The sequence below is a fragment of the Carassius gibelio genome, chromosome A14 (genome assembly GCF_023724105.1).
Source record: "Carassius gibelio isolate Cgi1373 ecotype wild population from Czech Republic chromosome A14, carGib1.2-hapl.c, whole genome shotgun sequence".
Lineage (NCBI taxonomy): Eukaryota > Metazoa > Chordata > Actinopteri > Cypriniformes > Cyprinidae > Carassius > Carassius gibelio.
The window spans coordinates 19,754,216-19,777,315 of NC_068384.1; the positions used below are offsets into that span (position 1 = coordinate 19,754,216).

General features: G+C 36.3%; 2 protein-coding genes across 3 annotated transcripts in view; one reads left to right on the plus strand and one right to left on the minus strand.

Annotated features, from left to right (window-relative positions):
* The window catches only part of hmgxb3 (HMG box domain containing 3), an 18,036-nt gene extending 9,079 nt beyond the window's left edge, over positions 1-8,957 (plus strand). Inside the window, exons 15-22 of one of the 2 annotated variants that reach the window (XM_052615640.1) lie at positions 369-500; positions 598-782; positions 1,603-1,822; positions 2,185-2,318; positions 2,971-3,090; positions 3,173-3,382; positions 4,516-5,042; positions 8,812-8,957. In XM_052615640.1, the coding sequence (XP_052471600.1) occupies positions 369-500; positions 598-782; positions 1,603-1,822; positions 2,185-2,318; positions 2,971-3,090; positions 3,173-3,382; positions 4,516-5,037 (1,523 nt within the window). In that variant the 3' untranslated portion in view covers positions 5,038-5,042; positions 8,812-8,957. Of the gene's footprint in view, positions 1-368; positions 501-597; positions 783-1,602; positions 1,823-2,184; positions 2,319-2,970; positions 3,091-3,172; positions 3,383-4,515; positions 5,083-8,811 lie in introns of those variants that run through there. The other variant, XM_052615638.1, reaches the window with a different exon arrangement.
* LOC128027777 (macrophage colony-stimulating factor 1 receptor) overlaps positions 6,821-23,100 on the minus strand; it is a 24,494-nt gene continuing 8,214 nt past the window's right edge. The window contains exons 5-21 of the mRNA XM_052615641.1: positions 22,510-22,672; positions 22,202-22,403; positions 21,918-22,033; positions 20,869-20,980; positions 19,642-19,832; positions 19,471-19,562; positions 18,629-18,755; positions 18,216-18,320; positions 17,270-17,380; positions 16,933-17,089; positions 16,327-16,409; positions 15,837-15,946; positions 15,587-15,709; positions 14,937-15,048; positions 13,600-13,699; positions 9,421-9,529; positions 6,821-8,875 (exon numbers count right to left, since the gene is read on the minus strand). Of these exons, the coding sequence (XP_052471601.1) occupies positions 8,717-8,875; positions 9,421-9,529; positions 13,600-13,699; positions 14,937-15,048; positions 15,587-15,709; positions 15,837-15,946; positions 16,327-16,409; positions 16,933-17,089; positions 17,270-17,380; positions 18,216-18,320; positions 18,629-18,755; positions 19,471-19,562; positions 19,642-19,832; positions 20,869-20,980; positions 21,918-22,033; positions 22,202-22,403; positions 22,510-22,672 (2,172 nt within the window). The 3' untranslated portion in view covers positions 6,821-8,716. The remainder of the gene's footprint in view (positions 8,876-9,420; positions 9,530-13,599; positions 13,700-14,936; positions 15,049-15,586; positions 15,710-15,836; positions 15,947-16,326; positions 16,410-16,932; positions 17,090-17,269; positions 17,381-18,215; positions 18,321-18,628; positions 18,756-19,470; positions 19,563-19,641; positions 19,833-20,868; positions 20,981-21,917; positions 22,034-22,201; positions 22,404-22,509; positions 22,673-23,100) is intronic.

The window sequence follows — 23,100 nt, forward strand, 5'->3', positions numbered from 1 at the left end:
TAAAAAAAATATATATATATATATATATATATAAGCCATATTTAAAAGAAAATATTTTAAATGCCAAAAACGCAACAAAATTACAAAAAAAAATAAAACAAATAAACAAACAAAATAAAAACCATTAAAAACACAAAACAAAAACTAAAATTAAAATGACATAAAAAAAAAAACAATTAACAATGCTAAAACAAAACAAAAAGTCAAATTAAAACCGAAAACCGAAAATACAAAAAATACAAAATCACAACAAATTCTCCAGAAAAACAAAAACTGATCACATTTCAGTGCTAAAATCTAACACTGATAATGCCCCATGTTGATGTGTATTACTGCAGTTCATGTTTCAGTGTGTTTGTTTCTCTCAGGTCTGTTTAACGTGGGTAATAAGCTGCTGGTGACGCTGGATCTGTTCTTTAAGATGAGACATCAGATCAGACTGGGCGATGACCCCGCACACGCCGCTCTCAGTATAATCAAACACTCACTGACGCTCACAGGTGCTTCATCATCCTCATCCTCCTCATCTCTCATCTGCTGAGCGTGTGTGTGTGTGTGTGTGTGTGTGCGTGAGGTTACCGTGTCTCTGTGTCTCAGACTGCGCGCTGAGCTCGGATCAGCTGTCGCGTGTTCAGGACCTGTTCTGCAGCGGTTACTGGGCGTTTGAGTGTCTGACGGTCCGAGACTATAACGACATGATCTGTGGCGTGTGTGGCATCGCTCCCAAACTGGAGATCGCACAACGCAACTCCAGCAACGTGCTGCTGCTCAAAAACGTGGAGGTAACGGCAATCTTATATTAGTGTTAATAAGACACTATTATAGTATCAAAACCCCCCAAAAAATTTCATTACTTGAAATACAGTATAGATTAACTGAAATAAAATTACATATAAAGAATGTTACTTATTGAAATGTAAATTTCAATTAATATATAAATGGTTGATGAAAAACTTAAGTCACTTGTTGGTACTACAGTAAATGAAATATGCTGAAATACTACAATTATTTAAAAGTAAAATAAAGCAATAAGCCCCAAGAAGCTATGATTTACAAAGCCCTTAGCTGTTATAAAATCACTGTAAACCACGGCTTCTTGAGGCTTATTGTTTTTATAAAATGGTTATTTCACATACGTGGTAAGATTTCACGAAATAAAACCGCAAATAAAGTGTAATGATATTAATAGAATCAGTATTCTTCCACCAAGCAATGTATTTCCTCAGGCCCCGTTTACACTACTGCGTTTTCGTTTTAAAACGGTGTTTTAGAATTAAACCGATCTGCGTTTACACTGGCGTTTTGGCTGCGTTTCAGAAACGATCTCTGTCTATACTACATAGCAGAAAACGTGTGTCAAGTGACCATTCATGCAGACCGGGCATGCGCGTAAAAGTGTAAACAAGTAAACAATTCGGTCCGTTTACACAGAAACGCAACCCCAGAGTTTTAAACTAAAACGGAGTCAGCAGCGTTTTCAAAGTCTCCGTTTTCAAACGTGGAAAACGTCGGAGTAGTGTAAACAATAGTTATAATTAGGTCAGCTGTAGCACAGTAACTCAAGACGTTTAGATGAATAACTGTTCTTCTTTCTCTCTGTAGTTCACATGGCCGGATTTCCAGGCGACGGAGGAGGTTCACGTCGATGAGTTTTGGCTGACGATGGAGAACGAGGCGCTGGAACAGGCAGCGTTTCCCTCCAGCTTTCCCATCACGCGCTTCGACGCCTCTATCATCGCCCCGTTCATCCCTCCTCTCATGAGAAACACCACCGTCATCAACACGGAGAAAGACAAAGTCACGTCTGACACGCAGCTCAGAGGTACTGAGACGACTGAGTGACGTGTTTAACTAAGACCTCTAAAGGATCAACCTGACCCAAACCTTCTGTCGTCCGATTGTTTCCACTTTTTTAGAAACTAAAGGTCTTTTAGTAAAATCAAAAAAATCAAATATGATATAAAACATAAAACAAATGCAAAGCTTTTTTATATATATTTTGTCTAAAGGTTCAATAAACAGTTCAATTTCAGTGTATATTTCAGACTATTATGTCTTTATTATAAAGTTGACTCTGCACTTTGATACTTGATTTCAGCATTATTCTCTCTCTCTCTGTGTGTGTGTGTGTGTGTGTGTGTGTGTGTGTGTGTGTGTGTGTGTGTGTGTGTGTGTGTGTTTCAGGGGACCCATCTGTTCTGGTGCGTCTGATTCATGAGGGTCGTCTGATTCCAAATCAGATGGATGTTCACAGTGAAGAAGAGCTCAGAGACGTTCTGGAGAAGTGTGGGACTCCTGCTGCTGCAGACGCTGATAAAGTACACTGTGACACACACAAACACACACACACACACCTTAACTCAGCTATTTAAATGGGTACATACTATAACCTAATATTATCAAAAAAAAAAAGAGATATTTATATATATATATATATATATATATATATATATATATATATATATATATATATATACATACATACATACACAAAATACTGTTTAATTTAAAGGAGAGTTATTTTAGTATCCCTGAGGTACTGTTTAATTTAATTTATTTTGTGATTTTTTTTTTTTCTTTTTTTTTTCTTTTTTTTTTAAATGTTAATTTTTATTTCAGTTTTGGTTTTAGTTATTTTAGTACATCAAGTTAAAAGAAATGAAAGTCAGACATTTTGCTTGGCAACTTGCTGAAATAAAATAAGTTACATTTTTGATATTTTCATTCAGTTAAAGTTAATTATATTTCAGGTAATGAAATCTACAGAACAGCCGTACAGAGCACAAGAGTGTCATTATTCAGAGTTTGTTCTCATCCAATAGAATCGCTGCAGTTAAAGCGATCACTAGTATTTGTTATTCAGTAACACAAAGCACCTTTCTCCTCCTTTCACATGCCACTTCTGGACAGTAAGTCAGATGACTCTAAATATTCCTGTACTGTAGTAATCGCGCTGGTCTCGTTTGGCAGGACGAGCTGCTGGCGTCTGTGTCTTTGTTGTATTCACACTCACAGAACGGCCTGTGGACGGCACAGCAGCCCGGCGCGCTCCTGACGGCAGGCCGAGTCAGTAAAGTGTGTCCTCATCAGGTACCAGACTCACTGAGGCTCAGCTCTCTGGGGATTCTGTGATTTGATCAGATGAGCTGATGTGAGAGTCTGATCTCTGCAGGTGGTGTGTGGATCCAAGTACATCGTCCGCAGAGAAAGCGCTCGAGATCATCTGGACCTGCTGGTTTCGTCCAGGTTTTGGCCGCCGGTGTATGTGGCAGATTGTGCCCAGAAGGTGGCGCTCTGCACTGATGTATTATATCCTGAACTGGCCTCACAGATGTGGGGGAAAAATCAGGGATGTTTCTCTGACCCTACCACACCGCCACAGGTGAGAGATCGACAGGAATAGATCATTATTATGTTATTGGTAATTATAATGCTTCGGTTGCATTTACATATTTCACAAAAGTCCACTTATCAATTGCTCCAAAGCAATCCTGGCTTATCATACTCTTTCAGTACTGCTGAACAGAAACTAAAACTAAAAACTTTACTTGAAATAAAATGAACAGTAACTGAAATAAAATAAAAAATATTAAGAAACAAATTATTCTTCTACTACTTCAACTAGTTGCCAGGACAACATTTCTTGTTTTCATTTAGTTTAACTTCATGTAATAAAAAATCTAAACTAAATAAATTCTTTAAAAAAAGAAAATTATATTGAAACCTTTAAAAACAAAAGCATATACAAATGGCAAAAACACCATTTAAAATTTAAATGAAAACAGAAAATATAAAAAAAGAAAAATAATTATAATAAAAGCTATAATAGTATCTCAGTTATACAAAAATAACATGTATAGTACATAATATTACTTTTTATTATTTATTAAAGGCAGATAAATATTTACTTTAAATGATAAAATAATAATAATTAATTATTATTATAATTAATAATAATATATTTAAAAAATGAGTTTTAATATAAAATAATATTGACAATAATATTCAGCATCATAACATATAATTAAAAACATGTTTATTTTTTTAAACCTAAACCTAAAAAGAAACCACAGGAGTAAACCCCTAGTAAACCACATGAAATAAAATAAGTTTAAGGTTTTTTAAATTTAATTTAAAGTTTAATTTATTAAATGTATTATTTTACGGCTTTAGTTTTAGTTACCTGTAATATCCTGCACACATACAAATAAAATGCCATTTTGGTGAGGCTTTTAGCTACATTTTTAAGAATCTCTTTCTGTACAACACATTTATAGTGTCTACTCCAGGAAATGAAAAGATCGTAACTTTAAAGTTCATTTATTTCTATAAAGCTACTTTGAGATGCCATACTCAATACTGTGAAAAGCGCTGTATATAAAAAAATCAAACTGATCAAACTTTCCTTCAAAAAAGAGGTGTTTGTTGAGTTGTACACCACCATATACACAGATTTTAAAACACCTGATTGGCCGTTGAACGTGTCAATCACATCTGTCTCCTCCCCTCTTTCAGTACGTCTCCTGCTCGGAGCTTCAGGACCAGCCGTACAGTTTGGATCTGACAGCGACTGAGTCCAACCCTCATCTGCACCCGCTCACCAAATCCACCTCTCGCTGGATCGTGCGACCCGACGCACCGGACGCCCTCCACGATGCCCACCACGCCATCAGCCTCTGCAAAGAGCTGGAGCCGTACACCGGCGCCGTCGCAGAGATCTGTGACGACCCCGAGGGTGAAACCAGCATCAACGACAGCAGCGCGACGGCAGTTCGGCGTAAAGCTCTCACGTTCGATAACGCAGCGTACTACTACCTCTATAACCGCCTGCTGGACTTCCTGAGCAGCAGAGACATCGTGAACCAGCAGATCGCGGAGGCGCTGAACACCTGTCAGCCGGGAGAGGTGGTGATGATCAGAGACGCCCTCTACAGGCTGGGAGTCGCACAGATCAACTCGGACCCGCAGGAAACAGCAGACGGAGGACTGGACAAACACTCAGATGGAGTCGTGTTCGAGGAGGTCATGCTCATCTGACTCAGGTTTACTCAACATTTTAAAAATAAAAAAAGACAAAATGTGCTTGCGAATCGTTTTTTATTTTATATTTTTGTTTATATATATATATATATATATATATATATATATATATATATATATATATATATATATATATATATATATATAAATATTTATATATATATCTTTATATCAGTCCCTCCAGAAAAACGCGATTATGCGATGGCCTGATTTAATGCATAATCAGCCAAGGGCCGCATATTTATGCGGGGGGTCGAATTTTTTGAAATACGCCGCGCTTTCGCCGCATAAATTGCCGATTTCAGACTGCAAAAAAGTCACATATATCTTAGCAGAAAGTTGAAAAATGTTGCGTTTACTTCACACAAGTAAAATCGCCATTGTTTCCCAATGGGAACCTTATGAAGTGACGTAATTGCGTGACGTGAACATCATCTGCGAACCCCGCGGTGAAACCAGGGTGAGGCACGCAAATCATTCTCATCTGACAACAAAAATAAGCGCAAAAGACCGTGCGAAGCAGTTACCGGTGTGTTACATCACAGTGGGGGCAAATTATTTTGAGAGAGGGATGAGGATGAGGATGAGGATGGCGAATGAGAGGCCGTTAGTTTTCATTTTCACAGTGGACTGTTGTAGTTTCATTCAGAAGTTGATGCACCTCTACAGTTGTAAGTTTGTACTTTTTTGTTAAAGAATAGTACCAAAACCTTACAGTTGTAAGTATATTAGTAGTATATAAAATAATTTACTTTGCAGTAAGAAATTGCACTTTGCAATTCCTTTTGCATTATTGAGACACTGTTTTCCAAATGAATGTTGTTCAGTGCTTTGGCGCAATGTATTTTGTTTAAAGCACTATATAAATAAAGGTGATTGATTGATTGATTGATAAAATAGCATTTGTATATTTGTGTTCATATTTTATTTGTATTCATTTTTACAGAAGTTGTTGAATATTCCTTTTGTAAAGCTAGAGAACTTGTTTGACTCAATGTTTTGTAAGTTTGAGCCATGTGCTAATTAAGGTCTGAAATAAAACAGAATGAGAACTTAAATATGATTTGATTTAGTATGCTTGCTTATCACAGGAAGTCATAAGAAATGACTCTTTACAGTAAAGTAATAGCCTAGTGATAACAGGGTGTTGGGGGGGGGGTTACCTTTTTTTCGCTTTTTTTATCAAACCGCAGTTTTTGCAAGTTCCCACAATTTCATCGAATAAGATTGCAAAAACATCCTGCATATTCCATCGCATTTTTTAAGAAAACCTGCCGCAAAATCAAGGATCTTTTTTTACGTTTTTCTGGAGGGACTGTATATATATATATATATATATATGGGCATTCAAATACATAAATTTTACATTTTGTCCTAAAAATCAGTGTATTGTGCTTTTTGGAGCTTTAAAGCCTGCTTAAATCCCCATTCACTTACTTGGAAAGTCTAGTTTTGTGTACAGTTTAAAGGTGTGGAAGAGTAAATGATGCCTGCAGATCCATGTTTCTTAAAAAAGAACTGGGCTTGTGTGTCTGATGTTGTGTCTGACATATTTATGATTGTAAATAAGAAGCATTTTATTTCCCACAGAAAAGTGCAACCCACTACAGGTGGGAAACTGACAGTATTTATTTGAATTACATATTTTGATGGCTTTTTCATGCGTAGAAAATCTTTTTGACTTGAAGTGTTTATTCTAAGAGATCTGGTTCATGACATGGATTGACCTCACAGTCGCTCCCAATAAACTGTATTTTCACTGATAAGAAACACGATCACGTGACATTTCCATGGTTTATTAGTAGCTTTCAGTAGCAAAACTAAAATATACAGATGTGAAGCTGTCTAAGGTGCTGAACTCATGGGAACTATTAACACTAACAAAAGAGTTCCCTATAATGATTCGATCTCACATAGTTGAACTATGAAAATACAATTATTGCATGAGGAAAAAATGTAAATAAGAATATAATATAAACATATATGTGCTTTGAGAAAGAAAAACATCAGGTTAATCACGTTTTAAGCAAACTAAAGATACTCTGGCAGTGTGTCTGTTCAAATAAACTTTGACGAAAGCAAACAGTTTGGAGTATAAAATCAAAGATTCACCCATTTCAAACTGTTCATAAACTACAGAACAAATTACAGATTTTTCCATTTGAGAGTTCGACTCGTTGAAAACAAAATGTGACATTCAGCTTACATAAACATTTCCTGCACATCAACATAATCAAGTGTACATATGCATATGAAAATGAAATCAAGCAGTTTACTTTTCGTTTGACATTAAAGGAAAAAACAAATGGTTAGTTTTTCTTCCTGAAATGGTTTCTGTGTCAGTCATTGTCCTTGGGATCCACTTTTCTAATGCTTCAGTGATAAATGATAACGCATTTAACCTTTGACTCTCAGTTATCTGAAAAAATAAGACGAACGATCAGCTGAGACATTATTGCACCAACAGCATGTCAATATTTCCCCCGTTGTAGACGGGAGTCTGTCCTCCAAGCCTGCGCTGACCTCACGCTATCACTCCAAATGACCGTAATCACTGCGGGAAGCAATAAAACCTTGTGTTTGCCTACAAGGATTGACTAAGAACTAGAGCAGGAGACCAAATGACAGAATGTTTTCATATCTGTCCTCTCACCTGCAGTGATTACCTCCAGCCGTGTGAAACTCGACCCGTGTTGTCATGTCGGGTACAGGTGTTATATGCAAGGGGAGTTAAAACTAAAATGCTAAATGCAACTAAATAAAAATATGCAAAAAAAAAAATATATATATATATATATAAAAATGTAAATGCAAAAAAAAAAAAATTTTTAATGCAAAATGTGAAAAGTTATTGTGTAGTTGCATTGGCTAAGCCATATATGGTGTATATACTATTTTTAATGTAAGAACATGGCCATTTGTAACTTGCAAATGCAAAATTAAAATGAAAAGAAAAGAAAAAAAATATGCAAAAAATAAATAAATACATAAATAATGAAATTGCAGAATATTATGCTGTATCTGGCATATTCACTTTATTTTTAACATGAGAATGTGGCCATTTATAACTTGAATGTGGCAGGGGGTCACTGCTCCCCTACCAGAACACGATCGTGGAAGGGGCCCCGAATCAATATGCTGTTCAGGGGGCCCAGAAACCACAGCAGCGCCCCTGACCGGTGTCATTCCAGTTATTTTAGCTGCGCAAAAAGAGTTCAGTGTATCTGTGGTCATTTTCAGTTACTTTAAAGGAAGGAACACGACTGACAGGCAGATCAAGGATGAAGTGGAAGTGGAACATGTAGCGTTTGCATTTAAAACGCAGAACAAACTGCTTTCCAACCTGGGCAACAGAGAAGTTCAAGTAACAAGAAATATGCACGGTTATCAAAAAAGGCACATCGGACGACAAACAAATCCGAGGCTTGGAGGTTTTCGACTTTGCTGAGAAATGAAACCGGTTCATTTAAACACGCTTCAACTCCGCACACGAGTTCAAGACTGTTTCAAGAGAGCAGAACTGCAAAAGCAGAGCGTGCAGAATCCCAAAGTGAGCGTGTTTGGTGACAGATCAGATCTTTGTTCACATGCATGTGATTGTGGACAGATTGTGCAACTACTGTTGATGTTCAGACAGAAGATCCCGCATTAGTTAATCAGCTGGTTAGTTAGGTCCTCAGCAGAACTGGTAGTTGTTGGGTTTCATGAGCGGCTGGTCCTCTTCTTTCTGCTCACGTGACGTCTCAAATGATTCATCTTCTTGCTTCACAGGGTCAGATGACTCTAGCTGTTCGTCACCTTCTGCGCTGGACTGGACATTTTGGTACTGTGTCTCCTGTGGAAATATTTCATGAATATTACTCGTTCTTTACTCATTCAGATAAGATTGGGTTCAAAATAACGCATATTAAAAAATAATCCTACAGTTTGTTCACTGTTTTTCTATATGCATGGAAGAAATATATGGAAGACCAACTACATTTTTCAAAAAGTACAGCATGCACACTTTGTGAGATACCATATCCCATAATGCAATGCACTTAAAATTATATCAAATACATTTTTAACATCTCATCTCATGATCTGATCCAACCGCAAATAATTGCCTGTAATGAAAATTGCTATATGAAAATGTAAAATATGCATTTTTTTTTATTAAAATGCTAACATTTAAATGAAAAATGCAAAACTAAGAAAATATATAAATAACAAAATTTGAATGTCAGCAATAAACAATGGTTGGTTGCACAAATATGTGTTTACCTAATGCATCGGAATTATTACACGTTAACTGGAAATATTTGAATTCTGCTTTGAAAAATAAGGTCGATACAGATGGTTGGATGTTCATGTCTTCATGAAATCCCATGAGTGATGTACCTGTGTATCAGCCGGGTCTCCCAGCATCCTCTCGATCAGCTGACTGATCTTACTGAATGTTGGTCTCTCAGCAGCTTCCAGGTTCCAGCACATCTTCATGATGGTGTACCTGGACACAACATCATGTGCTTTACTATCACAAAATCTTAATCGCATTCACCGCAAAACCAAAAGAAAGAATTAGGAATATGCTGTATATGGACAACAAAGCCTCTGTATTTACAAGCATTGAGTTGTTGCATTAAAAATATATTTTTTTTAAGAGTTGAGCGTAGCGTGACTAAACAACCGATTGCTGTGTTTGGTCACATTGTATTTTGCATGCAACTTTCCTGCAGCGTGAACTAAAGAAATAATCTCATTAATAACCTCTTCTAGCTTTGTAACAAAATAATTCAAATAAAAAACATACAGTATTACCACCTGTTTCAAATTCAGTCTTTATAGTTTTATTAGTTGTTATAAAGCATTGAAGCATCTAACTGAGATGCTCAATGAAAAATACTGCTTTTGTATATATATATATATATATATATATATATATATATATATATATATATTAGTGCTGTCAATCGATTAAAAAAAATTAACTAATTAATCGCACAATTTTTTAAAATTAATCGCGATTAATCGCGATTAATCGCAATTAAAAGACTGAAACTTTTTGGATATGTAAATGTAAAATGTAAATAATTAATGTAAACTCAAGACAAAGAAACTATTTAAATTCAAAATATGATTGTTTATTGGAATTTTTGTTTAACTTGTAACACAGATTTTCTCATGTAAACAACATACCTGCAATAAACCATCAATATCCTCCAAATTAACTGTTGGCTTGAAAGCCATATTTATTACAGAAATAAAAACACAGGCATGTAAGTACCATTTGAATTTCAAAACAATCAATGCCAATAAAAAACAAAAATGATTTCCATGTTGAATTCTAAGTGGACTGCAAAAAAATCCCAAAGTATAGTCATTGCCAGTGCTTTAAGTGGGCCAGTACCCACTGGTACTCAGTACCGCCACTTCCAAATATAGCTCTTGAGCGTACCGCCACCTCTCCGTGCGCCCAGAACGTGCTTGTAGCGTACCAGTACGCTCATTTGGACATCTGTTTTAATAGAGGTTTTAATCTTTCACCTGCACTGCCGATTTTCAGAGCGCCCTTCACAATGCGAGCTTCCTAATTCATCCCACCGAGAGCAGAAACTACATTACCCATTCACCCTTAAGTTATACAAGTGAATAGCGCATGTGTCGCTTTTCCCACTGTTAAGTGTCAACAACTCAACGTGAGTTGCAAGTTGCTGCAGCTGAGGAGGACAGTGATGCACGCGCACAGGGGTGATTGACAGTTCGCGGCACTGTGTACAAAAAATACTCTGCTACACAATTATTTCGTTATTTCGTTTAAGCTTATTAACGTTAGCGTTACAGAAAGGTCTGATTTACGCACTGTTACAGTCATTGTTTGTTTGTTTTTAAACAATGACATTTGAGTTCATGATTTTAATGTTGCTGTTTCTTGTGGCAGACTAAATGAAGAGTAATGTTTCTTGTGGCAGACTGAAGAGTAATCCGGCAGAGTTTTATACTGAAACTTTCCGTCTAAAAGTCCTTCCTTGGTCTTATCCATATTTCTTTGCACGTTGAACACACATAGGCCACAACTGGAAAAAAAAACAAAAAAAACTGCAACCGCGTTAATTGCGTTATTTTTTTTTTTAACGCGTTAAATATTTCAAATTAATCGAATGCGTTAACGCGCTAATTTTGACAGCACTAATATATATATATATATATAACGGTATTTTTAATTTGACTTTGGAACAACTTGGGTAAAATAGTGATGGTTTGTGAATCTTTACTCTGTTAACCTCATGAAGAGATACTGAAGTTCAATAAAGCTGCAGCAGAGAGAGAGAGACAGAGAGAGAGAGATGTAAAGATCAAGCAGAGAAGACAAATATTAAATGTGTGGAAAATCATAGCCTCGCTGCCAGATCATGTGTTTAACACGCAGAACTAACAATCTGAAGAACAACCAAATAAAGCATCAGAAACAGAACGAGACAGGATCTGAATCAGAGCCGCCCATGGAAATGTCAATATCAGTCACTGTTGACTTGTATGGGAACGCATAATCTCATGCTATTTTTCTATTTGTGTGATTTGTTTAGTGCTGAGTCTCTAGAAAGATTTATACGCATCATGATATCATGAGAATAAAACTACACACTACATACATGATCAAATATTAGGACAAACTCAAAACCATTTCAAAGCCTTTTCTTCCAAAAGTTCCTGCTTAGTGCTTAAATGCTTGAATTTAGCTTTGGAGACAAATGCATTGTGGTTATAAATGCCTTTACTAAAAATTAAATATACAGATAAAAGAAAAACACACTTAAACAAACTGAAATAAAATAAAATATTTGTAAACAATCTTGTTTTATTTCAACTATAGTTGCCAAGGCCACATTATTATTTTCGATTTAATTGTTGTACTAAAATATCTAAAACCTAAACTGAAAAAAAAAAAATGTATATTAACTATACAAACTGATAGAAATGACAAAAATAGCAAAAAAACAAACAAAAAAAAACTATATAATAAAAAGACACAATCAGTTAACAAATTTACAAGACCGTGGGATAGATAAAAAGTTTATCCATCTCTGATAATTGCAGGTTTCTATCGTCATGCAGGTTTGTTTATGTATTAAACTTGTGGCCATGAGAAAAATATTTTGTTTCCACAACATAGGATCTCGAAGCCACAACTTCACATCACATGGCCGTGACATAAAGATTTTGCTACCTCAACAAAATGATCTCGTGGCCACCACATTTCATCACGTTCCCACAAATGAATGTCTTTTGGCCTTAACAAAACTAAGATAAACAAACATGTCCCCTCCTAGTCACCGTATGTATCAATCTTTGCTTCCATCTTTATCTGTTGAAGTCCACACTGCCAAATCTTCATATCTCCACAACAAGATCAACAGCACTTCATTTACACGTTATCTCTTTAAAACTTTACATTCTCTCCTCTATCTTCTTACCCACCTTCTTCACAGACAAAACTAAAACCATCAGCAGTCAGTTCTCAGCTCCACACACACAGGAACTCAAACCAGTCACATCCACTGCTAAAGCTCTCCTCTCCTCCTTCTGTCCCCTCACTGAGGCAGACATATCTAAACTTCTCTCCAGCCATCCTACAACTTGCCCTCTAGACCCAATCACCTCACACCTTCTCAAAGCAATCTCTCCTACACTCCTGCCTTCACTCACACATATCAACACATCTCCTCTCACAGGCATTTTCCCCAACGCATTCAAGTAGACTTGTGTAATCCCACTGTTTAAAAAACCTACACTGAAAACTTGTAGATAGCTACAGACTGTCCACCCTCGCATTACTGGGCATCACAAGGAGGTCTTTCAGGGTTGCCTGGAGGAGGAGAGCTATTCAAAGCACATCAGCTGGTCAATGGGGTTCCTCAGGGATCGGTTCTTGGACCCCTCCTCTTCTCCATATATACTACATAAATAGGTCCTATAATACAGGCACATGTTTCTCCTTCAGTTGCTGTGCTGATGACACACAGCTCTTCATTTCAACCCAACGATCCAATGGTAGCTGCATGCATTTCAGGCTGCCTGGCGAACATTTTGGCTTGGATGAAAGAAAATCACCTGCAGCTAAACCTGGCAAAGACTGAGTGTCTCGTCTTCCCTGCCACTCTAAAGCATGATTTCACCATCCAGCTAGGTTCAACAATTACCCCATCAATTTTGGTCAGAAATCTTGGTGTAATCTTGGATGACCAGCTTACTTTCAAAGACCACATTGCAAAATCCACTCAATCATGCAGGTTTGCACTGCACAATATCAGAAAGATCTGGCCCTTCCTAACAGAGCATGCTGCATAGCTTCTTGTCCAGGCCCTTGTCATTTCTAGGCTGGACTACTGCAATGCTCTTTTGGCTGGACTTCCATCATGCACAATCAAACCTCTACAAATATTTCAGAATGCAGCAGCATGACTGATCTTCAACGAGCCCAAAAGCACTTGCATTTGTGTAGTTTCTTTGTTTTGTTGACTTCACCAGAACACTGTGAAAGAATGATTATGTGTTTGTGATGCTGTTCATCTCACTCACATCTCTGGAGGTGCAAAGTCAGGTCTGGACATCTGATAGCCACATTTGATCATGTTATAAAACTTGGAGTCCACCAGTATGTTGGGATACGGGCTCTTACCTGCAGAAACACACATTTACTACAATAAGAGAAAAATCATGTAATTGTTACAGAAACTTTAAACCAGAACCCAGCAGTATTAAGTATTTAAACATAAATATATTTTAAACAGAAGAAGTGTGTGTAATATCACTTTTTCTGTGTGTTTTCAGAAGCTTAAACAGTATAAGCACATGACGCTTGCAATACCAATATCATGGGTTAGATTCCCAGCAAAATTAAAAAGCACGAACTGATAAAAATGTACACCATCAATGCAGTGTAAATGTCTTTGAATAAAAGCGAATGCATAAATATGAATGGAATTTTTTTATTATTTTTTTTTGTTCAGCTGCCTTTAGTCATGAAATTATGAAAAATCAAAATTCCCTCTCAAAACTCAAAACTTTCTCAGCCAATCTGCCAAAACGACAGGTTGTGGAATGTGCCACTTTATGATGTAATAGCGTGGCCTCCGCAAAAGATCATCAACGCCTGCTTCAACATCACTGCCTGTTTAGCCCCGCCCACAGTTTCACGCAAACACAGAAATCAAACGATAAAGATGCTCCGGAGACAAAAAGACACTGTAAAGTGCTTTGCCTTCCTTCTGATCCCAATATTAGGAAAGACCGGATACAGTTTATTTTTAATAAAGTTCCAAACCATGTCAGTAAGTAATCATCCTTTGATCACTTCATATTACCACGGATTTGTTTGCAAACAAGGCACAATTCGGCGAAGGATTTTCAGTAGATTGAAACTAAAAGATGATGCTGTGCGACTATATTGGAACTGAGAGTAATGTCGCACCACACAAGTGTGAGCAACTGTTTTTATGTGGTCACTATTGCTTTGTCTGTTATTACAGATATGTACTGAGTATTTTTACATTTAATTTAATCACAGCTAGAAAATAGCATGTTACTTCTAAATTAAGGTTTGTGGTATGTAAAAATCTTGATAACAGTATAAGTGGACCTTAAAGAACAGTACAAAATAATAAAAAAAAAGCTGTTCATGACCGCTTTATTGGGTAAAATTGACCCACAAAAATCACAATCATTATAGAAATTGTATAAGCACAAGTTTTGAAACTCTGCATGCATGTTCATGACTCCAAATGAGAAAAAATGTCTTACCCAAAACATCAAGAAAAAGAAATCACAGGTTAACCAATATTTCCAAAAACTTAAAAACTGGGTTAAAAATGTGAGTTAAATTGAACCACAATGTAGTATAATGGTTTCAGTCTCACCCAGTGAGAAAATCTCCCACAGCAGGATCCCGTAAGACCAGACGTCACTCTGAACCGTATAAACGCAGTCGAAAATACTCTCTGGAGCCATCCACTTCACTGGAAGACGTGCCTACACACACACACACACACACACACACACACACACACACACACACACACACACACATACTTTATATACTGTATATGCTCTTCCAGTAACATTAATAGAATGTTCATTCAAATTTATCTGCTAATTTATAATGTTCTGAAAACATTAGCCCAAAAAATTTTATATATATATATATATATATATATATATATATATATATATATATATATATTTACTTTTTTTTTACTTTTTTTCTGAAATATTTTTTACATGTAAATATTTAAGAACGTTCAGAGAACATTCAAATGTAACGTTCCCATAATGTTTACCAAACTATAATATTTAGTAGAAACTGAATTTTTAAATTGAATTGAAAATCCTTAACATGTAACCAAGATAAATAAAATAAAATAAAATAAAAAACATGAAAAAAATTCAAATAAACCTAAATGTTTCGAACATTCAGCTATAATAACGATATCAATGTAACAAGAACATTAGCCAAACAGTTTTGTCAGCTGGAATCTCCGTGGAGTGTTTGTGACGTTTGTTTGCTCACGTTTCCTTTGACTACATAGTTGGAGTCGTTCATGATGTCTCGCGCCAGACCGAAATCACAGATCTTGGCCACTCGGCTGTTGGTGAGGAGCACGTTTCTGGCCGCCACGTCTCTGTGGATGCACTGCCGAGATACATGACAGCAGTACACTTATGATCAGCTCTGGACTTACTGAGGATGAGGTTTAAATTGAGTTTTCTCACACAGATCTCACTGTTTTTGGTGAAGGCTGCTTATTTTAGGGACTCACATTTTTAGCAGTGAGGAATTCGAGTCCCTGCGCCACCTGATGTGAGAACCGGAGTAAGTCGTCCATGTCCAGCTGCCACGAACCTTCAGCCTCGCAATCCAAAGAAGAACCTGCAGCACAAGAAGAAAGCTGAATGCTAGCAGCTGAAGTCTAGCAATAAGAGAATAAACTCTTATATGTGATGAAATAAAAAATAGTTTATTTCTAGCATCATTTTCTAAATTGTTTTTAGTTTTAGTTGTTTTTTATTTTTAGTGTTCCTGTAGCGCAAGTGGTAGAGCAATGCGTTATCAAGCGCAAGGTTGGATAAAAGCGTCTGCAAAATGCATAAATTTAATTTATTTAATTAAAATTTGTATTTAGTTGACTGGAATAACCCGGTCCTCAACTCATTTCACTTCGGCAATGTACTGAGCAAAATATGGTGTTCATATATGTAGCGTGTGGTTTTATGATGATGTGTGTCTGAGGAAAGCGGTTTGTGACTCACTCTGAGCTGAGTTAGTGGGTCTGGAGGAGGCTGGTCTCATGTCCAGATAATGATCAGAGCAGGTGCTGGAAATCCCACTGTCACTGTATAACAAATAATGAGAGGTATTAGAACATGCACTTTAAGGTAAACACAATCAAACATACATATATATTATTAATATAAACTCAAAAGGTATGGTCACATTCACTGCTGTTCTGCAAATTTTCACTGCTAATATCCAGTCATTTTAATACGAATCCACATGGTCAGGAATTTCGCTTGAGAGCGAATGGTTTCCCCAGACAGATTTTGCAACAGTTTTAAGTTTGTCAAATGGACTTTGCAGATTCCTAGCACTGATAAAGTGAGTTCTTTGTAAAAGCAGTGCTTTTTAAGTTGTTACACTATTGACAATGGAGATTTTGGACATTTAGTGGACATTTTTTGTCCACAAAGCTTCACCAGATTTCTGTGAATGTGACCTTAACTGGCAAAGACTAGTGTGAGTCTAAACAAATCATTCTGTGGGGTTTGAAAACTATGTTTTTCTTTCAATCTGCTGAAATGTTTTAAAACTGTATAATACTTTATTTGACTATTATTATATGTGTTTGTTGAACGGACCTTCTGAAAAACATTCGATCCGTGTCGATGTTCTTATAATCCGTCGTCACCGGAGACGGAATCATCATGATGAAGTTCAGGAAGCTCTCGGCTTTGTTGCGCAGGAAATTCAGAAGATCACCATGACAGCAGTATTCTGTGATCACCAGCACAGGACCTGGAAATTTCAAATTTTAGCAAATCCTGCAGGGAAATCCAGCTATGACCAGTTTCTGATGCTTTGACATGGTTGCTATATCTGGTACAAACTGGTTTGGAGTTTTGATTAGCTTGTTGGTAAGTTGAGTGGTGCTTTTAAAGCCAGTCTGAGCTGGTTTTATCAGCTGGACGGTCTTACCGCTGTGTGTACAAGCACCCAGCAGGTTCACGATGTTCTTGTGCTGCCCGAGATGACTGAGGATCTTCAGCTCAGACATCAGAGCCTCTCGCTCGTCTGGATGAGCGCTGGCTGCTCCCAGCATGCAACACAACACAACACAACACAATTCACTCACTGGCTTTGTAAAGTAGTATTGTGAGAGAAACATGAAAAGACCTAAGTGACATTTTCAGTGCAGATAATATGAAGACATTAACTGTATTTACTGGACTGATCTCTCTACTCCTGAAATGAAATATGTCTCATAACTGATGAATTTTACGAGCTGTTTATTCCTTTAATTCAGCGTTGAGTCGATCTGTATTGTATAAAGCGCAGTGCCAGCTAACACGCTAACACATTTTTAAAGGTTGTGTAAATGTCAGGACAAAACATTCTTGAAATAAAGTTTATGGAACATTCTTATAAAATGTTTTATATTTGCTATATGTTCTCATAATGTTGAGAGGAAATGTTCTTAATGATATATATATATATATATATATATATATATATATATATATATATATATATATATATATATATATATATATATATATATATATATAATAAATGTGATTTAAAAGTTGAGAGAACATGAAAAATGTAACATTCTCAAAACGTTTTCAAAATGATAGAATGGAATGTTCCGCTGACGTTCACATAACCTAGAAGAAAATGGACATTTTGAATGTTTCAAATATATTAGGTAATAACGTTTTCATAACTTAATGTGAATGTTTAAAAAAAATTCTTAGAACTTATTTTGTTAGCTGGAAAGCACATAAAATAATTGTGAAAAATGTGAGATTTACATGATGTTTCACACTACTAATGACCATGCCATAATATTACCATATTACATATCTTTAAAAAAGGTAATGGTAATACTGTTGTACTCTTTATAATTGTCCTCTTTTCTGACCTTTCAGCATTTTGACAGCTACACGTGTGACGTTGTCCTCTTCTCCCAGGCCGTACGCCCTGGCCTCCACCACCTTCCCAAAGGCTCCTGCGCCCAGAGTCTTTCCTACACACACAAGCAGCAGAATCACTCCATCAGAGACCGTATGCAAATACACAGAGATCAGCTTGCTTTGCATTTTAGAATTCAAATTCATAGTTATATTTTCAATTAATCAATCTTAAAACTAAATAATAAATAATAAAAGTAATAAAATGTCAAAATAAAGTCAAATAACAGTAAATTAAAAAAATAAATAAATTGAAAATGACTGGAGTAGGGATGGGTGAATTAATACAATACAACTTGTTTTAAAAGGCCAGTATCATCAATATTGATTCCAATACTTCAATAATCAGTGATGCAGTACAAACCGAGCTTCAGTTTGTCTCGAGGAAACTCCCATTTCTCATTGTATGGCAGTTTTGTTGGGTCTATGAAGATGTAGTCGTTTCCATTTGTGGCTTCAATGATTTTCCAGCGGACCTCATATCTGGGTTTCTACCAAAAGACATAAACTAGTGTTTCAGTAAAGTAGAGTGTAAAGGCCTCACACACATATCAACACAATACAGAGGAGAAATTCACTGTGTGTGAAATCAACAGGTTTGAAATATTCAGAATTTAGTGCAATGACTCATTCTTGAGTTTAGGGACATGTGTGTCAACAGCGACGGTTTAATTTTGTTTACGCATAAATTTGCCTTGAGAAGCTCTGTGACATGAAATTGGAGAGCAGTGATGAATCAGAAGTCAAATTCTGTGTAAAACGGTTTAATTTCAGTCTGTTCCTCATTTCTCATGATCATTTACCTCCAGAAGACAGAAGGGTGTGGGGGATGTGACAAAGATTTCCCAAAAATACTTTACAGAGAAATAATATTTAAAATAAAAGGCATGCCTAATGAATTGAGCAGGAATGAGGAACTGAGATTTATGCGCTCCTATAAATAAAGGTTCCAAAATGGTGTATTTTCTTCTGAGAACGATTTTATGTTCCTCAAAGAATTTTTCTTTTACTTTTAAGAGTGTAAAGATCCTTTAGCGCTTCCATGGATGTTAAACATACCATCTAAACCAATAAAGAACGCTGTATATATATATATATATATATATACATAACTGACATTTGGTGTGTAGCTAGCTAGTGTGGAAAACAAGAGGTTCGTTATAAATGGAGCTTGACTGAAGTTAGAAGCAGCTGTGATCGACTCACCTGTCTGTACTTGTAGATCATGAAGATGAGCAGCAGCGCTAGAACCACCATCGCGACCGTGGCTCCACACATAGCGCTGGAGAAGAGCCGATCTGAGACAAAAACACACTCACGTGATCAATAACCCAGGGAGAAGAGCTCGTCTGTTTAAAGTCTGAAGCGTTTGTTTACCTGAGACGTCCATAGTGAAGGTGTCGCTGTCTTGTCCGGCCAGATTGAAGGCCACACACACCACGGTCATTCTCTGGTGGGACGGTCCCAGGGTCAGGACGCTCTCCACACCCACCGACCCGTACGGCTTCTCCTGTAACACCAGCGTCTGCGTCTGGAGGGGCTGAAGTCCCGTGGAGTTTTCCGGACAGCTGATGAACACATTATACAGCTCAGATATGGCAAATATAGAATCTGAACTAAATTACACTGGTCGGCATCTTATCTCGCAAATAAATCCAATACTTGTTTCTGACTCATTTTGAGAAGCCATATATAGTGTCTGTTATGCTGGAGCATGTCGCACTTTCTCACTAAAGCATTTGTAAAGTGAAGAAGTCTTGTAATCTCTCTTAATCAGTGGGAAAACACCACAAATACTGTAATTCCTGGATCCTCTGAGCCGGATTACAACTACACATTCAATTCTCAGCCCATTTCCACATGTATGACATTATTTTATGCCTCATCCTGACAGAAGAAAGCGCAAATGAGCACTTGTTGGTGTTTAACTGCATCCAAACAGCCAGAGTAAAGGGCAGATTTTGTGAAAACAAAAGCTGATTTTGCAAAGTGTAAAGTGCATTAAATGGTGTATTTGAATATTTTTGATTTTCATGGCTTTTGGTATTTTTTTTTGAAGTGCATTTAAGCTGATAAAGAGTTTTTATTGACACATTTGATCAAATTAGACCATATTAGCTGCTGTCTGAGTTGTCTGTGTTGTTAAATTTGCTGTTTTCATGTCTTGTTTTGTTCAATTTTCCTGGTTATTTGTTAAATGTTGCACAGCATCTGTGTCTATGGAGTGAAATTAGTCAATTCAAAACTTTTGTCAGGGTAAAATATCTAAACTTCCCCAATAATAATAATGAGCCTGCATGATTCATTATTTAAAATAGGGGGGAAAAAAGTTGAAGGTTCTCTAAAGTTCTCTAAAAGTTGCATTCGATTACAGAAGTGAAAATCGAGTTTCTGTTTGAAAAGATGTAGGGAATGACCTGAGGAATTGACTGGATGGTGAAAAGTGTTTTTATATCCTGGCTAGAATAATGTGCACTGATGAATCTTTCACAATAAAAGTAAAAAAAAGGTGCATTTTGAATGTAAAATGGTTTTGATTTTGATCTCATGTTGGCTTTGAGCTCATAGCAGGCGCTCAGTGTCAGGTGTTTAATAATGACGTACCTGGTTCTGATTCCTGTGCACTGATACCAGAGGATGCTGGGAGCTGGATATCCATAAGACCTGCATGACAGAGTCGTAACGTTCTCCCATCTCACCGTCGCTACAGGTTTTCCTGTGAAACAGTATCAGCTTTAATGTTGCAGAAGGAAATGTGGTTGCATCTTTGACTTGATTTCTTTACAGGTTCTGGGTTCAGAAAGTTCAGCTCTATCAGCAGCACTGATTTAACTCTAGTGATGAACTTTCAATGGAAACAGGCCCAAGTTAAAATACAGACTATACTTTATTATACGGAATATATATTAACTCTTGTTATGAACGTGCCATTTTCCGAGTTTTTTTGATTTAAATGAATGTACACAAGAAAAAAGATGATTTAGATCAAATTAGAGCAATTGTTTTAGTAATGATTGGTAAAACTGAATTGGTAAAACCACAATAATGTCCATTGCCTTAACATTAACAACAAGCAATACAGTGATTAAATACATTTATCTCAGGTTCATTGAATGATATTAACCAATACAGCTTTTGATTTTAATGTTTAAATTAAATTTCACCTTTTTTAACAAGTAACAAAACATATATATATATATATATATATATATATATATATATATATATATATATATATATATATATATATATATATATATATATATATATATATATATATATATCAAATAAATAAAATAAAAAACACTGAATTCATGTTAAAATTCATACACTTACAAAATATGAAATATTTGTCCACTTATAAATGCCGTATGCAAATGCACAGACTGCTTCTGAGATCAGCTTGCTTTGCATGTAATATTAATATTGCATTAAAAGTTAATTTAACTTTTTACAACTGAGGTGTCTGATCACAATAAGTGCTGCTGGTGAAGCTTAATTTGGAATTTTGGATTATTTAAACATATTAAATTAAACAAATAATAATAATAAATATAGAAATAAATAAAGAAAAATCATGAAAAAGTACTAAACATATGCAAACTGAAACATAAAAATAGATAGTTTTAGGAATGATTTGCAACTGTACTTACTGTACATTTTAATATCAAAAGTAATGGAGGCATTTTTGTTGCTGCTATTGACGTGGAGTGTGTAGCGGCCGCTTTCCTGGAAGTTCAGTCTCTTGAGGAACAGCAGCGCCTCGTACCTGCAGTTCCACAAACCTCACAGTGACCTTTCAGTGACCGTCAAACAAGCACAAACAATCACATCCGGCTTACGGCTATCAGGCTCGACTACAGAGTTTATATCCATCTTGCTTGCCATGCGTACTGAATAAAAGTAATGCCTGCCTAAATGTGTGTTTTAGACTGACCTGTCGTTATAGTTGTAAAACCGGTTCTCTGGGAGTGAGGCATTGTGGGATGTTGGAGTCTCCCACTGGTGTGAGATCAGCGCTGGATATGCTTCGATCAAGACACTGAGATCAACATCGTCGCCTTCTTTCACCTCGATGGACAGACCGCGATGAGTGAGCTCAGAAGAGATCTTCGGGAAGAGTCGAATGTATGGTTCGTCTGTCACAAATCAAAGTGTTTTAATAGTCTAAATGGAAATGAACTACAACATTATTTATTTCTTTAACAGCATGGATTAACAGTGTAATTGCTCTGCGTTTCTCACCCACGACCATCAGGTGTGTGGTGGAGCTGTTGGCTCCGGCCTCGTTCTGACCCGTACAGGTGATGCTCCCCGAATCAGACAGCTGGACAGCCGGTATGATCAGGATGCTCTCGATGGCCAGCCGATCCCCTACCATCTTCGAATTCTCTATTGCTTGGGGCAACTGAAAAACAAGTCTCTTCAGCTCAAGAAGGCTGCATTTATTTGATGGAAAAATACAGTAAAATTGAAATATAATGAAATATTATTAATAGTTGAGGTTAGTGTTTTTTCTATATGGATATATTATAAAATGCAATTTATTCCTGTGATCAAAGCTGTATTTTCAGCATCATTACTCCAGTCTTCAGTGTCACATGATCCTTCAGAAATCATTCTGATATGCTGAGTTGCTACTTAAGAAACATTTCTGATTGATATCAGTCTTAAAAACAGTTGTACTACTTCATATTTTTGTGGAAATGGTGATGTATTTTTTTCGGGATTTGTTAAGGTTCAAAAGAACAAATATAATTATTTGTTAATTTATAAATGCCACTTTTGAACAATTTAATGCATCTTTAATGAATAAGAGAAAATCATAGTGATCCT